Here is a 17,242-nt window from a genome sequence, read left to right as displayed (position 1 = left end):
AGGGTTCCAGCCTTTCTGCACCCCTCGCTCTCCTGAGGAAGTCGTCCCTGGTGTCTCACCTTCATTCCTCTTGCTGTGGCACTGAGGAAGTACTTCCAGGGCATGTGAGAGAAGAGAGAGGCTGGAGGGAGGGAAGAAGACCAGAGTGGGAGAGAGAGGTGGGCGCAGAGACTCGGAGGGAGGGAAGGAAATCACAACAGGCTCGCCAGGGAAGAGGGAGACACCTCAATAGTCATGTCTACTCTAAGTCTGTAAGTCCTTTGTGAATTTTTCAGCTTCCTCCAGAGCTCCTAACCCTCCCTCTGCAGATGAGGGAGGGGAAGAGAAGGGAGGGGAAGAAAAGGGAGGGGAGAAAAGGTGGCTCCCACAGAAGGGATTGGTGCATTATAACATTAAGACACACTATACACAGAGATGTCCCAGGTCCCCACAGCACAGCTCCTGAGTGAGCTCTGCCCGGCCAGCTCTTGCCAGACAGAGAGGGTGTTGCAGGCATCCTGCTAGAAATGCAGTCATTCACACATACTCGTACTCTCACACCAAGGCTGAAAATGCTCCTCCCTTCCTGAGCTCCTCCCCCAGGCCCCTTTAGCCTGAACCCAGACCCCCAGGAGGGTCTCAGAGCCATTTCCAGCAATGCCCACCCAGATGGGCCCTTGCTGGGACTTGCCCCATCCCAGGCAGGCAGCCATGATGTCCAATCCTGAGCCCTGCCCTCCAGACGTGCCCCAGGGAGGGGGCTCTGGGAGTTGCCCTCCACACCCTCCCAGGCTTATTCGAGAGGGGGTGGGTGCTACCCTGGAACTCTCACAGCACAGGGGCCCTGAGCAGAGGTCTCAGGCCCCAGCTCTCCCTGGCCCACTCACACTCCACCAGCCTGAGGCTCTGCCCTCTCAAGGCAAGCAGGGTTGGGGGAGAGGCCCTCCTGCTGGAAGCACAGAGACCCATGGAAAGGGAATCTTTCCCAGGCTCTTCCTCAACCCCCAGCCAGCTTTGCTGCTCACCTGCCCCTCCTACCCCACCCCCAGCTCCCCCAGTAACTCAGGGCGAGCACTATGCTCCCGTTCACAACATGTGCATACATGTATGAGCCCCACACGTTCACAGACACCATGAAGAACCATACAAGAACACGTGCCCCAAACCTTCAGGTGCAGGGCTCTCCTGAGGAGAGGCCCCCTTGACAACAGCCAAACCCCGGTAGCAGCAGGGCGAGGGTGAGAAGACATCTCAGTCCACCTTCCAGGTTCCTCTGTGAGCCCTTCGCTGCCCTTTTCCTGCCCATCCGGCATCATGCAGGCCCCCCCTGCCCCTCCCCAGCCCCATACCTGGGCTCAGGCACACGAGCAGAAGGTGGAATGCTCCATGGACTCTCATGTCTCTAGGCTCAGCGTTTCGTCCTCCTGGGCTGGGATCCCTGGGGCCAGCGGTGTTGTAGGGACCAGTAGACGAGGGAGAGCTGAGGGCCCAGATGCTACCCGGAGTGGCAGGAAGGTGCAGTGAGGGCCCGGCTGGGGAGCGGCCAGTTATTACTATGGGGGGGGGGCCTGGTCCCCGCCTTGGGGAGGAGTCCCAGGAGCCCTAATTAGCAGGGTGACACAGTGGCTTACACAGGAGTTACCCAGCCCTTCCCCACACTCTTCCCTATGCTGACAGTAGTGCAAGACAGCCAACAGGACATGTAATTAGGCACCTGTTAAACATCCACTTCCTCCTGGCCCCAGCCTCGGGGTGACGACAGTTGCCCAATTTTACAGTGTCCACGGGGCTCCCCTCACCACACATTTACTGCCTCCTTCCCCAGGGGAAATGGAGAAGAGGAAGGAGAAGCCAAGCTGGGGATGGAAGGGTGGTCAGGCCTTGAAGGGCTCACACTGACCCCAGGACACTGGTGTCTGACATGCCCGCCCAGCGCAGGCTCCAGCATTTCAAACTGCGGTCCCCTCCTCCTATCCCTGACCCTCCAGACCCCCTCCCATCCAGTCTGTGGGAAAGGGCACCAGGGAAGGGGTCACTGGGGCTGGAACGGAGGTCCCGGATGATGAAAGGGCCCCAAGACTTCAAAGGGAGTCAGGCCTCCTGATCTGAAAGAAGGAGGGAAGGGGTGTGTAGGGGAACAGGGTCTTCGCCTGGCTGCCCCCTCTGTAGCTGTGCCCCCCACCCATACCTGACGTGAGGTCACCTCCAGGTGCAGGGGATCTCTGGGATCTGGGGGTGTCACAGGGGATCCAGACCCCCATCTCCCACACAGATCTAAAACCAGTTCAGTGAGGCCTGAGAGGAGAGGGACCAGGGTGTGTGGAGTGAGTGAGGTGAGTGGACAGGAAGAATAGCGCCAGGAGGGCCAGGAAAGGGGTGTGCCCGAGTGCCCGTATACCCCTCACCAGGATGTGTCCTTGCATCTTTGTTGAGGAGCGCCAAGCCCCTCTACGTGCCCCTCTTTTAGGAATCGCTTGGTGCCCTGGCTTCTATGCACAGGAAGGGAAACCAAGAACCTCAGAACCTGGACTGGCATCAGGTGACTAAGCCATCACAGTTCTGGGCAGGTTGGAGCTGGGGTGGGGAGGTCCTGCTGGGCAGAGGGAGAAGATGGAGGGCCAGCCCTTGCTCATTGGTCCAGGGGGTCCCAGAACAGGCCTTGGGCCTCCCCTGGATTCCAGGACTGCCCCATAAACAGTGGTAGGGGTCTGGTCATGAGTTGCCTTGTTCAACAGCTCAGCCCTCTCAAAGGAATCAAGGGCCTGCCCTCGTCGCTGACAGATGCACAAGAAGGGTGGGGGGGCTCAGGATGCTGCCAGGGCCCACCCCCGGGAAAAAATAAGACACAACAATAAGGAAGCACAAGGACTCCGTGCATCTCTGCATTCCAGCCCCCCAGCTGCACTCCCAACAATAACAGGGTGCTCTGGGACCCACAAAATGTACACAATGAAGATCCTTATTTCCTAATTTATTTTGAGGATTATGGGGTTGCCCTGCGCACTCTGGAGAGCAGGGATCATTATCCCCACTTCACAGATGGGGAAACAGAAGCCTGGAGAAACATGAGGATTCAGCACAGGTGATGCTGCTGGGGCCTAAGTGGGGGGTATGCAGGCGTCCTGACTCTCAATCCAGAGTACACCAAGAAAAGGGCATGGTGACCCTGTGTGTTACCAGACCCACCCATGGGGAAAGTCAGTGATGGGTGGAGGGGTGAACAGGTGGGACCAGGAAGAGGGAGTCTGAAAAGAGAGGAGTGAGTTCATGGTTCCATTACTCTGAAGTATAAGGCTGGAGTTTAACTGGGTTCTGGATTTTAGCTGATGTTAGAGTTGGAGTGAAGCCTGGAGCTGGGATTAAGGTTGGGATTAGTTAGGTGGAATGATGCGTGAGGTTGAGGTCAGATTTGAGGTTGGGATGAGAGTTAACACTGAGATTAAGCCTAGAACAACCGCTAGAACTGAGGCTACGGTTTATGGCTGGGATTCCTGTTATGATAAGGAATAGTGTTTTAGCTTCATTGCGAGTTTTTCCTGGGAATACATTTAGAGCTAAACTGAAGGCTGGGGAGACTGATTTAGGATTGGATTTATAACTGTGTTAGACTTTAGTTTGGGATTTGAGTTAGAATAGGCTGTGGTTAGGGTTAGAACTTGGGTTAAAGTTTTATGGACAGAGGATTCATGGGGATCAAAACTTAGGTTTTATTTATGATCTAGAAAGACCTTAGCCTCCGTTCACTAAATCGAAGTTTGGTTAGAATTTTCATCCCTTTGCTCTGGGAGAATACCAATGGCACATGTTGATTGGGGTCCCAAGATTTTGGCAAGAGTTCCAGATACACATGAGCCCATCTCAGAGGTATGAAGCAACTGAATCCCACAACAAATGGAACCTCTGAAATTCTGCTCCACGACCTAAGCTCACCACCTGGTCAAGCTCCCAGAAGGATATTTGGGGAGGGGATGCAGGAACGTACAGCAGTGAGTGGGGCTCTGACACCAAATTGAATTGGAAGATGGGGTCCATCAGAGGCAGTTTTACTAGGGAGGAGGGGAGTCCTGGTTTTGGAGTCTAGGAGACGGGAGTTGGGGAAGACTGAGGGCCTAGATGCTCTCGGAAGAACAGCCATTTTTGAGGGCTCCATACAGGGACCCCTCAAAGCCTCAAAAGGCAGGGCACGTTGTTGCTCTCCTTTGATCCACCTACATCTAATTGCCACCTCCTTGCAATCTGGGGCCCGTTAAAGAAACTCAGCATTCCTGCCCTGTGCCCTGACCCTTGCAAGGGTTTTGAGGGGGCAGTGTTGGAGGGAGGGCACTGGGGCATCAGCTCAGTTTTCATAGCACAAGTCCAGCCCATGGCCCCTCCCCTGGGACCAGCCCACAGCTCACATTACTCTGTGGGCTTCATCCTCAGCAGAGGAAGAGGGCCCATTCCTGGGAGGTCACCGCCCCCAACTCCTCCCTCTCTTCTTCCCCACCAGTCTCAGCCCCAAACATCCCATTGCCCCATCCACTTCCTTTTCAGGTCCCATAAAGGTCTGGACAGATCTCAGAGACTATTGGGATTGCCTCTGTGCCCCCAGGGAGAAAGAGATTGGGAGAGGCAGTGGTTAGAAAAGCAGAGAAACACATGTGCCATCCAAATGGCCCAACGAGAGGCTGAGAGAGAGACAGGAGGCAGAGGGCCCAGGCTACAGTCAGGGTCCCAGCACACCAATTTCCAAAAGGGCCCCTTGCTTTTCCCTGAGTAATCCATAGCTCCCTGGGGGGGCAGAATGGCCCCTCTTTTCTGCATACCCCCCCAAGATTGGGTTGTATTAGCTTCTGTTCTAAGGCAGAAGCAGAAATACAAAAACAGAAGCTTGGAAAGGAGTGAACAGAGGTACAGAAGCAAAGAGAAGAGGTGAGATAAGGACCCAGAGAAGCCCAGAGATTGCTTCTGAGAGGAGGTACAGCCCAACCCCAGAACATCGCGGGGAGGGACAGGCCAAGGATGTGGCCCGTCTACTCTTCCTCCAAAGTGCCCTTCACAGCAACTCTGCACAACGCCTGTAGGCTCTCCCCTCACCTGCCTGGACCTACCCCCAACCCCTCTCCCCAGGCCTCCCAGGCTCAGGTTCAAGCTCCCCATTTCCCCTCCAGGGCCCCGGATCTGCAGCTTGACCCTTTCTAAGCCCTCACACACAGAGTCAGCAGGCTCCCGAGCCCCTCTCCCAAGTCCCCCTGTAGACCCAGGCTCACCCCTGCAACATCCATGGAGTGAGAAGCAGCCCTTGGAGTGGCCATGTAGAGAAAACCTCAGAGGAAACGGTCTAGGAGTAGGAGGGCCATGGGATTGACAATGCCATGCTTAGAGAGGACAGACAGAGGCACAGGGCACACACAGTCACAGAGAAGTCAGGGAGCCCCAGCAGCTGCTGCCCTTCCACCAGCTCTCAGTGAAGGTTTGGGGCTGGAGGACCCCCAGGTGAGGCCCTGGCTTGAACGACAAGAGTGGTGGAGCTTAGAGGTGGTACAGGTGGCGTGATGGGAGCAATTGCGTTGAGACGACGAAGGGTTACAGTTAGCTGGAGAGAGAAAGACAAGATCCACGTGTGGGGTTCAGTTTCAGGAATGGGATTGGGGTTTAAGGACTGAGGCCCAGATCAAGGCTAGTGGACAGAGCTTCTGACACGTGAGACCCAGGGATTCCCTGGGTCTTGACTTAGGCTTCCCAAGCCTCAGTGATTCCTGCTGGTCCACTTCAGAAGAAGGGGGACCCTAGGAGGGAGCCTGGATATGCCCAGCTCTCTCCCAGCGGGCGATGATATCCTGGAGCTGACCCAGACTCATAGGAGCAAACAGCCCTGAAATGGTTCCCATCCCTAAAAGGAGTGGCCTAACCTACTTTATCAGCAAAGCACCTTAGCAGAGGGCGGCTGATTAAATGTTATAAACTGAACTGTTATCCAGGGAACAGTGGAGGAAAGAAGAATTTGCTTTTAAAGAGTATGCGAATCCCTGAAGAAGAATTAAGAGACCCTGAAGATAAAAGGTATTGCACCTGGCTGAGGTCAACCATATCCTTCAGTCATTCAACAAACCAACGGGGCCTTGTGCTAGGCCCTGGGGAAGCAGCGGTTAACAAAACTCTATCTTCTAGAGCACCCAATCTGGAGGGGGAGACAGACGAGGGAAGGGGCACCAACCCCTCGTCACAGGCTGCTGAGCTATGGTGATATTTGGCAAGACCCCCTGGCCTGGTGGAAATGCCCTTTAAACGGCGATCTGAAGGATAACTAAGGATGTGTCGGGCAGGACTGAGAGTGGAGAGAGGTGACCGGAAGAGTATCTCAGTCCTTGAAAAATAAACCAGGGCCCTGCCAGACACAGCAGAGAAGAGAGTGAAGTCAGGATAGATAGCTGATGGGTATTTTTGGACTGAGGAGGGAAGATCCTTGAGAACTGAACCTCTGGGCCCTCCTGAGTGCTCACTGGGGTCAGAGCCAGACCCTCAGGATAGACTAGGCGGCTACGATTGATCATCCTGAACCATGTATGTTTGGGTGTGGCTTTGACTTCGTCAAAGTCATCAAAGGGCAGGGAGGTGATGACTACCCCGCTCCCAAGAGGACATGGAAAATGCAGGAAGAAATGCAGAGCTGGGAGGCTGGGAGCTTTGGGAGCTAAGGCAGAGGGAAAGTCTAAGCTATTTAAAGCCAGTCAAATCAAGAATAACTTAGCCCTTTCTGGGACTCTAGACTTCTGTGATGTTGGACATGAGCTTCTTCCGGGTAACCTTGGTGTGATTTGCCAGGATATCTCTCAGAGTGTGGGAGGGGGAGGGACAGCGGGGCAGGTCACCTTGGCGGCAGCCTAGAATTGGGGAGAGACCTCTGGTCTGGAGTGACCCATCCCCTCCCCAGCAGTCCTCTCCGAGGCCCCAAGCTCCCCAGAAGCAGCAGTGGGGTCGGATGAGTGAGAAAACAGTGAGGCGCTCCATGGCCTCAACACCCAGACTTCTTGTCTGAGACTAAAGCGTCTCCCCTCCACTGTCACCTCAACAGCCACCACTCTTCCTCACCCCAGAAGCCCTGATTGGCTTTGAAATCTCCTGAGCCCCTTTCATTCGAGCTTAATCAGAGAGAGTTTACTGAAACCAGTTAATGCCCAGTGGGGGGCCCGAGTCATTGACAGGGATGTTGAGGCTTTCAGGGGTATTGGAGGATATCCCAGGCCCCCACTGAGGCAGGGACAGCCTGGCTGGGCCACCAGGGTGGGCTGCTGAGTCATGCCCAACTGGTGCTGCTTCTGCAGCAGGTGCAAAGGTTCTGAGACCGCCTCCAAGCCCCAGTGCAGCGTGACTCAGGCAACACGTACACATGGGCAGGGAGAGCATGGAGCCCAGCCAGGAGCTGGGACATACATTCCCAGGAGGCAGCTGCCTGCAGACCTGACTCAGTGCTCCAAGGTGCCACCCAGCCACTGCATAGACCAGGCTGCACCAGCCCAGTCTGACACTGAAAGGACCGGAAGACCCAAGGAACTGGGAAGGGAGCTGGGAAGTCAATGAGGTACACATACGACAAAGTTAGTAGCTTGGGCCCTTTTTTTTTTTTTTTTTTTGGCAAGCTTCTAATATCCTTACATCAACAGACACAATGCACTAAACAGCACTTCTTACTTATCTCCAGATTTCCCCAGCGCTGCTCTCCAGCTCGGAATCTCGCAGCTTCCTAGATACCCCGAAGATGATTCAGCAGCTTGGAGGGGTGCACAGAGTTTATTTCTACCCTTGAGCCCTAGGAGGGAAAGTTGAAGCCATCCCTAGGAGAAAACACTGCCCACCCAAAAGTCCAACCTCTAGCAACAAGTCTGAGGCTGGTTGTTCCTGAGCAGGGCAGGTGGGGGCAGCTGGGGGGAGGTCCACTTCTTGGCCCGTACTCCAAGGGAGCTTGTTCCTCTCAGCCCCGAGATGGAAGAGATCATTAGCAAGCTGGGCAAGCTCCAGGACCCTGAGGTCCTTTCTGGCTTTCCTGGGAAGAGGATCCCCTGAAACAAGTCAAGTCACACTCTTTGGTCCCTGCAGGTATTCTTAATCATGCAATAGGAATGCTTAGAGAGAACCTAAGCAAGTATGCCAGCTGCCTCAGTGGCATTGCCATGTCTTCTCTCCCATCCCAGGCTGGGTACCACATCTTCCCAAGACCCCTAGGGAGGAAGGGATTAACTTCTTTAGGTAGGAGGTATGCGCTTAGGGGTATGGAGCAGGGAAGGTGAGAAAGCCTCTTCCCCTAGCAGCTGGTGGGGCTTCCCACCTGGTTTGGGGGAAAAGGGGGCTGCAGTCTTCTGTGGTGGGGAAGGTGAGGAAGGTGCCTGGGGAAGCTGCAGTTGTCCTGAGGCAGAGGAAGCACAGGAAGCAGCTTGCCCACTCTCCCTGGGCCCTGTGAAAAGAGGACTCTTGCCGGAGGTCCTTGTAACCTGGCATTGTAAACACTGGGGACGCGCCCAGCAGCTATCTTCTGCCTCCTTTTAGTGCAGGACCCACCGAAGGAGACAAGACTCGGCTCTGGATTTGAGAAATGAAACCGAGGGGGAAGGAGGCTGCCATAGTGATGGGAGCCGGACGGAGGCCCTCTCCCCTCAAAGGCATACAAAAATGGGGGAAATGGCTTCATCCCGGAAAGCTAGCACACAGCCTCCTCCAGATCCTCCAGGTCCTTCCAAATAGGGGGAGACCCTTCTAAAGCTACAAGAAATTTTGTGGGAAGCAGCACGGGGGCAGTGGGAAGCAAGAACAGACTGACTGACACAGATGACAAGCTTCTGTGGAGATGGAAACAGGTCTGCGGATTCACTGAGAACTGACTTCACTAGAATGTACCCAGCACATGGTAGGCACTCAGAGATACCTGGATGAGTAAATGAATGAATGAAGAATATCTGGGGGAAAAGCGAGGCCAGCGAACACAGATCTTTATCTTTGGGGATAAAGCTTTGGGGAGCCTCACTTGTTGGAGAGAGGTGGACTAAGGAGAGCCGGCCACTTGAGTGGGGCGGGGGGCTGTGTTTGGGCGAGGGGACCAGGCTGGCAGCGTGAGACGTTGGGCCCTGGTCATGCCCCGATGGAGGATGGAGTGGGTGCCTGTGTTGTGACACTGCCTGGCATTGAAAGGGCTCTGGCATGAGAGGGTTGAGACAGGAGCGTGAGCCACAGGTTCAAACATCACCCTCTCCACATTCATAATCTGGGTCACGGGCGCGCAACTGGTAAGAGCTCTGGCACCTCCTTCCCCAGCACCGCCCAACCCAGCCCTTGCCCCAGCCCCACCCTGAGAGAGCATCTCTAGCTCCTTGCCCTAAAGTGCCTCTGAGCTGGGCGTGGAATGGGGACAGAGATAAGACTGAGCTGAAAGTGGACATGATGACAGCATCCCAGAGAGTCACAGAAAAGCCAGGAGACACCAGGACAAAGGGACCATCTGGCTCGGGAGGGCTGACCGTGAGAGAATCCTTCCATTCTCTGCCTCTGAGCATCATACGGCCCACAACCTGGGGCTCCCGTAACCAATTTTGCTCCTCGTTCAGTGCCCGTGGCAGCCACATCCCCGCAGCAAGAAAGCTGGACTGTTCCTTAGAGAAGTAGAATAGATTTAATCTGTAACTCAGAAGTGTCTAGATTAGCTGCAGTTATGGACACCGAGAGCCTGGGAGGAAGCTGCCCGCTGAAGGCATCCCGAGGGGCCGAGAGGCACCCTCAGTCCACAGAGGTGTCGGGTTGGATGTTAGCTTTGCGCTCAGCTTCAGTGCAGTACTTCTCAGGAAGGCCGGTGGCTCTGCAGGAGAAACACAGGTGTAAGGGGTGGAAAGGGTGTAATGGGTAGGGATAGAGAAGGAGACCAAAGAGGAGGCAGCAGAAGCAGGCATTTACAGAACCTTGGGACGTGTACCCCAACCCTGGTCCCCCAAACACATCCCTGTCAAGCCTCCAGCATCCTGCCAAGGAGTTCCCAGAGAGCCAGGAAGACCCCATCCCAGAACTTTCTCCAGGAGCCCCCTTCAGAGGGCCACAGCTCATGTGGGCCTGGAGTCAGGCCCTCTCCACACCCCTGTCACCATCCCTTCATTCCCTTAATCCCTGGGGAAGAGGAGAGGAGCTGGGCAGGAAGGGATGCCGGCACACCTCAGCTCCTCTATCTTTTTCTTCTTGATGCCTTCAATGCGCTCACGCCACTTCTGGGCCTCCTCTTTGAGGCGCCGGCCTTCCTCGAAGGTGGCGATCCGGTCCTGCAGCTGCTTCTGCTGGTTCTCCCGCACCTGGCGCTGGAGCTCATTGGCATACTGTAAGCGCCCCCTGGCCTTTTTCTCCTCCTCCAGCTGCTGCTTTTCAATCTGCTCTCTCTGAGCCCTAGAGGAGGGACACGGTCGAATGGGCTAGGCTGAGCTGTCCCAGCCCAGGGAAGTCTTTGGGGCAGCTGCTGGGTAGGCTCCTCCTAGGACACGCTGCAGAGACCAAGGCCCTCCACACTCAGGCCCTTCTCTTCTGTGGCTCAGAGATCAGCCCCAAAGGCTGATCCCAGCCAGGCCCGGGTTCATGGCGTGTGACTCTATGCCACGGGCATGTTTAGAAGGGCCCAACGCTTGGGCCCGGAGCTAAGGCTCTGCTGTCACTGTTCTGAAATTCTTAATTGTTGAACAAAGGGCTCCACATTCTCGTTTTTCACTGAGCCCTGCAAATTTTGTAGCTGGCCCTACAGCCAGGATGTCACCCACTGGAAGCTATTGTTCCCACTCTTCTCTCCTATAACGATGCCTAACTCCTCTCCAGCTTGTTCTGAGATAGCTTTCTTTCTCTCTCTCTTCCTTCCTTTCCACTAACAATAATAATGACATTAACAAAACCAACAAAGAGGATGTTTAGGAGGTTCAAAGAAGTTGTAAACTCTGCAATGCTGGTTCTTAGTTGCTGGAAGAAGAAGGAACTTAGCCTGTTATCTCTGATTTTTCTTACTACTCTCAGGAGCCTCTTCCACAAGAAAACTTCACGAACCCTGACATCAGAAGGAAAACGGCTAATGTAGGCCAGATGTTCCCAGAAAAAAAACTCAAATGAAATGTATTCACATCTCAGAGGAAATGCAGTCATAGGCCATCCTGAGCTAACTCCTTCTTTCTTCCTCAATGTAATCAAAAACAAAAGCTAAATTTAAAATCACCTTAGGCCAGGACGTCTCAGCTGGGGTCACTCATACCCCAACCAAAAGCACCACTTCACAGACTCATTTCCCTCTAGCTATCTTCCAAGCTCCACCATGCATGGCATGTCCTCTCGGTGCTCAGCAGCTCTTTTACACCATGTAGACACCTCCTAAAATTCTATACCTTCCAGGTTTATCAGAAGAAAACTGCTGACTTCCTTGCCCCTCGGTACTTATACACCAAATCCCCACTGCTCGGACACATCTATGAAAGCAGAAAGATTCTCCTCCTTGCCTTGCCATTATTTTCCTATATAGAGAACAGTTTTTTATTGTTTCACATTATGTGAAACAGGGTGGAAATGGGGAAACTGTATGTGTCATGAGAGAGCCCCTGGGGTGGCAGGCAATTGGAAATCTAAACGGGGAAGGGCCTGGTAATTTCACAGGGCTGGGGCAGGGATCCTGGAGGCTGGCTGCATTACAATCATCTTGGGGCTTTCAAAACTACTGAGGCCTGGGCCTCACCCCAGACCAGTTAAATGAGAATCTCTGGAGTTGGCTCCTGGGCACCAGTACTCTTTGAAAGCTTCCAGGCATTTCTAAGAACCATTGGGTAGGGAAGGTCAGCTATTTCTGCTTAGTCAACAGGCTGACAGTTAAAGGCATCCCTCTGTCCAGAAGCAGGAAGTCCATATATGGCCATAGAGGAGGCCATGCTCTTGAAGTAGGAAAAGTTGGAATTCTGGCCATGGAAGAGATGCTCCTAGCACTTGGAGATGCCCACTGTGGTGGTCACATGGCCCTGGAGACCCTAGGTCCAGATGCTAACCTAGAAAAAGGTGAAATTGAACTTAAAGCTAGGGCTGGCAACATCGTTCTCAATGGTGAAAAACTGAAACCATTTCCTCTAAGGTCAGGAACAAGACAAGGTTGCCCACTATCACCACTGTTATTCAACATAGTTTTGGAAGTCCTAGCCATGGCAATCAGAGAAGAAAAAGAAATAAAAGGAATTCAAATTGGAAAAGAAGAAGTAAAACTGTCACTGTTTGCAGACGACATGATACTATACATAGAGAATCCTAAAGACGCCACTAGAAAACTACTAGAGCTAATGAATGAATTTGGTAAAGTTGCAGGATACAAAATTAATGCACAGAAATCTCTTGCATTCCTATACACTAATGATGAAAAATCTGAAAGAGAAATTAAGAAAACACTCCCATTTACCATTGCAACAAAAAGAATAAAATATCTAGGAATAAGCCTACCTAAGGAAACAAAAGACCTGTATGCAGAAAACTATAAGACACTGATGAAAGAAATTAAAGATGTTACAGACAGATGGAGAGATATACCATGTTCTTGAATTGGAAGAATCAATATTGTGAAAATGACTCTACTACCCAAAGCAATCTACAGATTTGATGCAATCCCTATCAAATTACCAATGGCATTTTTTACAGAACTAGAACAAAAAAATCTTAAAATTTGTACAGAGACACAAAAGACCCCGAATAGCCAAAGTGGTCTTGAGGGAAAAAAACACAGCTGGAGGAATCAGACTCCCTGACTTCAGACTATACTACAAAGCTACAGTAATCAAGACAATGTGGTACTGACACAAAAACAGAAATATAGATCAATGGAACAGGATGGAAAGCCCAGAGATAAACCTGCACACCTATGGTCAACTAATCTATGACAAAGGAGGCAAGGATATACAATGGAGAAAAGACAGTCTCTTCAGTAAGTGGTGCTGGGAAAACTGGACAGCTACATGTAAAAGAATGAAATTAGAACACTCCCTAATACCACACACAAAAATAAACTCAAAATGGATTAGAGACCTAAATGTAAGACTGGACACTATAAAACTCTTAGAGGAAAACATAGGAAGAACACTTTTTGACATAAATCACAGCAAGATCTTTTTTGATCCACCTCCTAGAGTAATGGAAATAAAAACAAAAATAAACAAGTGGGACATAATGAAACTTAAAAGTTTTTGCACAGCAATGGAAACTACAAACAAGACGAAAAGACAACCCTCAGAATGGGAGAAAATATCTGCAAACAAATCAACGGACAAAGGATTAATCTCCAAAATATATAAACAGTTCATGCAGCTCAATATTAAAAAAAAAAAAAAAACCCAATCCAAAAATGGGCAGAAGACCTAAATAGACATTTCTCCAAAGAAGACATACAGATGGCGAAGAGGCACGTGAAAAGCTGCTCAACATCACTAATTATTAGAGAAATGCAAATCAAAACTACAGTGAGGTATCACCTCACACCAGTTAGAATGGGCATCATCAGAAAATCTACAAACAACAAATGCTGGAGAGGGTGTGGAGAAAAGGGAACCCTCTTGCCCTGTTGGTGGGAATGTAAATTGATACAGCCACTATGGAGAACAGTATGGAGGTTCCTTAAATAACTAAAAATAGAATTACCATATGACCTAGCAATCCCACTACTGGGCATACTCCCAGAGAAAACCATAATTCAAAAAGACACAATGTTCATTGCAGCACTATTTACAATAGCCAGGTCATGGAAGCAACCTAAATGTCCATCAACAGATGAATGGATAAAGAAGATGTGGTACATATATACAATGGAATATTACTCAGCCATAAAAAGGAACGAACTTGGGTCATTTGTAGAGACATGGATAGATCTAGAGACTGTCACACAGAGTGAAGTAAGTCCGAAAGAGAAAAACAAGTATTGTATATTAATTTATATATGTGGAACCTAGAAAAATGGTACAGATGAACTGATTTGCAGGGCAGAAATTGAGACACAGACGTAGAGAACAAACGTACAGACACCAAGGGGGGAAAGTGGCAGAGGGGTGGGGTGGTGGTGTGATGAATAGGGAGATTGGGATTGACATATATACACTAATATGTATAAAATGGATAACTAATAAGAACTTGCTGTATAAAAAAAAAAGAAAGATAGGCTGCATCACTCAATCTCTACTTATCTGAGCATAACTTCTGTAATTTTTGTAGCCTTCCACCCTAATTAAAATTTTGTTTGTTTTATTTCCTATTTTATTATTATTTTTTAAATTTTATTATTTTTTAATGGCTACACTGCACAGCATGCAGGATCTTAGTTCCCCAACCAGGGATCGAAAGTGGGCCTGGCAGTGAAAGTGCCGAGTCCTAACCACTGGACAGCCAGGGAATTCCCTTGTTTGTTTCCTTTAAAAATTTTTTTGATGTTATAGAGTCTGGACCAGAGCAAGAAGAGAGTCTTTCCCAGTTAGGCCAGAACACTTAGAGCCAGTAGAACGTCCCAGGGGCCAGGTCTGGTGGTGGAAGATCTAACTGGTAGAAAGTAGAACTACTGAGACTGCTCACTGCTTTGGGGTAGGAGAAGGGAGACAGACAGTGAGAGATGTGAACACTTAACTTCCACTTCTGTGTTGGAATTATAACTAAGCCAACATAGAGAACAAAAATAAAAGGATAAAGAGCTGACAAGGCCAGAAAGATGGAGAAATACAGGTGAAGCCCATCCAAATACGAGTCTCTAACATCCTTCTTAGATGAATGGGCAAGAATGGTGCTTTATTCATCTCTAATATCTCCCATAGCATCCAACACAGAGCCTTGACTTTACGTGCTTAGTACATATCTGTCAAAAGACCTCCCTCAAAGCCCTGCTCTGATGACTTGCAACCCTGAGTGTGTGAGTTCTTCTCTCCCTCTCTCTTCAACCTCCCCTGCTGCAGTTTCAGCCCAAACTTGTCGAGGGACATGGAGGTGGGGAGGGCAGAAGAGACCAGATTTATACCTTTATTTACACTTTTAATGCTCCCGGGGAAATAATCCCTATAATAACCAATTCCTTAATCACTTCCAGGTAGGTGCTATTTTCCAATTCTTTAATAAAATTCTTGCCTCAAGTGTCTTTGAAATATTTCAATTATCCATCTAGTTAGAATGACCCCACCAACCTGGTCAAGGTGGATGCACATCTGTCCGTGGACATGCCAGAAACTGCCTCTCCACCCAGTACGGACCATCCCTGCCACAGTACCAGGAAGGGAAGCTGAGGTTCCCAGCTCCTCTTACCGAAGAATCCTCTCGAACTCATCCCGGTCCCGTTGCACCTGAACGGCCAGAGCGTGCTCCTTGAAAGCCACCTGTTCTTGCCGACTTTTCCGCAGTCTGGCCTCAGTTTCCATCTTCTTCTGTGCGTTTTCCTTTTCCTTTCTGCGCCACTCTCTGTCGGCAACCTCCTGGTTGCGTTTGGCCCGCAAGGCATCCTGGGAAAGGAGAGGGCGGGGAGACCAGTGAGGATGCAGAGTAACCTCAGGTCCCTTTACGAAGACACCTACTTCGGACTCTGCCCCAGCTTGCTTTGAGAAGCCCCCCGAATTTCTCTAGCAGCAGGGTTATGCTAGGAAAGAATAAAGGGAATCCTGTCATAGAACTTTCAGGTCAGAAGATACCCTGAGGGGTCATCTTGTCCTTCCCCCACCCCCAGCTCATTCCAGTTCTCTCCCTATACCTGAAACACCTCCCGGCTGTCCTGCGATCGCTTCTAACTTTAATGACTGCTAATGATGGAGATGGCACAGTTTCCTCTGGTGACACATTTCAGTGGTTAGTTAAGGTTGAAAGTTCTTTATGTGGCAGCCAAAGTCTTTCTCTTGGACCTTAAGCACGTAATACACTTCTCGATCCTTGCTTGCCGTGGGCTTGGAAGCAGGCCCATCTCTCCGTCCTCCAGCTACTGAAGTCGAGATAACTTTCATCCTCTCTTCTATACCCTCACCCTTGAGACCATTCTACAGGCTGTCAGAGGAACAGTTAAGGGGATGGCAGAGGCCGAGAGAAGCTGAGACTGAATAGGTACCTGCTCTGCCTGGTAATCCTGGGCCTTCTCCTGCATTGCCCTCAGGCGGGCGATCTCCTTCTCTTTCTCCCTCCGGATTCTCTCCTGCTCAGCCTCAAACTCTGCTTCTCGAGCCTGCCAGGAAGAAAAGGCGTCACAGCATGGCTCCCATTGCCCCAGGCTTGCAGAGAGAAACTGAGACCCTTGTCTATTCAATATCCCCTCTACCCCTTCCTGACTCCTTTTAAGGTAGGGCAAAATGACTAGCAATGCATTGACATGAAACTCATCAGCATTTGTAAGATGCTTCGTTGCTTACAAAATGCCTTCTCCTGTAATATCCCAGATGGTCCTCACAACATCTCATTAGATTGATATTATAAAGAAACTGATGTTCATAGAATTCAAGGGTCCTGTCTAAGATGGCACAGCTAGTAAACTACCAAACAGATTCAAATGCAGGTGAGCCCAGCCTTCATGCTCTCTCTGCTACTGCACAATTTCCAAGTTGCAAGGCTGCTGGGCCAAGTTTCTAGAAATAACAACTGTGGCTTCCTGCCTGTCTTGTAAAGTACAGGAGGTGGAAGTTATCTCATTAGTCCTTTTGGGCAAATGGCCAACCGTGCGATGTGCGGCCCCCCAGGGGTTAGCAGATACCTAAGGAATGAACTATCAAAATTAGCTCCCTTTGCCACTTCTCTGAAAAAGCAGACATATCCCTAAAAGCTTTCCATACACAGCTTCCCAACTATGATTCTTGGTTAGTCATAAGACTAATAATGGCTTAGGTTGGGTGGAAATGTGATCATCCCACAAAGAATGTTCCTTAGCCTTGTTCCACCTTTCTAGACTTCTGTGCACCCAATGAGTTGTCAGCTTGTGAGCTGTGCACAGCTGGCTATGTGTCAAGCTGGTCTCTCTGCTCCACGTTGCCCTAGATACCAGGGCAGGGAACTCTGGAGGCTTCCACCACCAATCTCTGCCTTTAGCTCTAAAGCAGCCCCGGCTGTAAGAACAGAGACCACTGTGAGGTCAGGGAAGGGCTTGTGATACACTTGGATTCTTCTGGTGGGCTGTGGGCATGCCCAAGTGCCCGATCCCTTTGCCAGTTTCCTGCCTCTCCCAGGTTCTCCTGCCAATGACATTTTCATGTACGAAGACAAGACCTATTCTTCTCCCGCTCAGAAATCAATGGCAATTCCTCATCGTTCC

The 17,242-nt window shown here is 50.8% G+C and overlaps 2 protein-coding genes across 10 annotated transcripts in view; both read right to left on the bottom strand.

Moving 5' to 3' along the window:
* VSIG8 (V-set and immunoglobulin domain containing 8) overlaps positions 1-1,495 on the bottom strand; it is a 29,730-nt gene extending 28,235 nt beyond the window's left edge. For all 5 annotated transcript variants that reach the window (XM_060135479.1, XM_060135514.1, XM_060135495.1 and 2 more), the window contains exon 1: positions 1,329-1,495. In XM_060135479.1, the coding sequence (XP_059991462.1) occupies positions 1,329-1,377 (49 nt within the window). In that variant the 5' untranslated portion in view covers positions 1,378-1,495. The remainder of the gene's footprint in view (positions 1-1,328) is intronic.
* Positions 1,496-9,600: 8,105 nt separating this feature from the next.
* The window catches only part of CFAP45 (cilia and flagella associated protein 45), a 29,150-nt gene continuing 21,508 nt past the window's right edge, over positions 9,601-17,242 (bottom strand). For 4 of the 5 annotated variants that reach the window (XM_060135464.1, XM_060135445.1, XM_060135425.1 and 1 more), the window contains 4 exons: positions 16,052-16,165; positions 15,265-15,458; positions 10,150-10,374; positions 9,601-9,802 (listed from right to left, as the gene is read on the bottom strand). In XM_060135464.1, coding sequence (XP_059991447.1) covers positions 9,724-9,802; positions 10,150-10,374; positions 15,265-15,458; positions 16,052-16,165 — 612 coding nt within the window. In that variant the 3' untranslated portion in view covers positions 9,601-9,723. The remainder of the gene's footprint in view (positions 9,803-10,149; positions 10,375-15,264; positions 15,459-16,051; positions 16,166-17,242) is intronic. The other variant, XM_060135435.1, reaches the window with a different exon arrangement.

The sequence above is a fragment of the Lagenorhynchus albirostris genome, chromosome 2, assembly GCF_949774975.1.
Source record: "Lagenorhynchus albirostris chromosome 2, mLagAlb1.1, whole genome shotgun sequence".
Taxonomy (NCBI): Eukaryota; Metazoa; Chordata; class Mammalia; order Artiodactyla; family Delphinidae; genus Lagenorhynchus; species Lagenorhynchus albirostris.
This window is presented reverse-complemented; position numbering and strand designations above follow the sequence as displayed.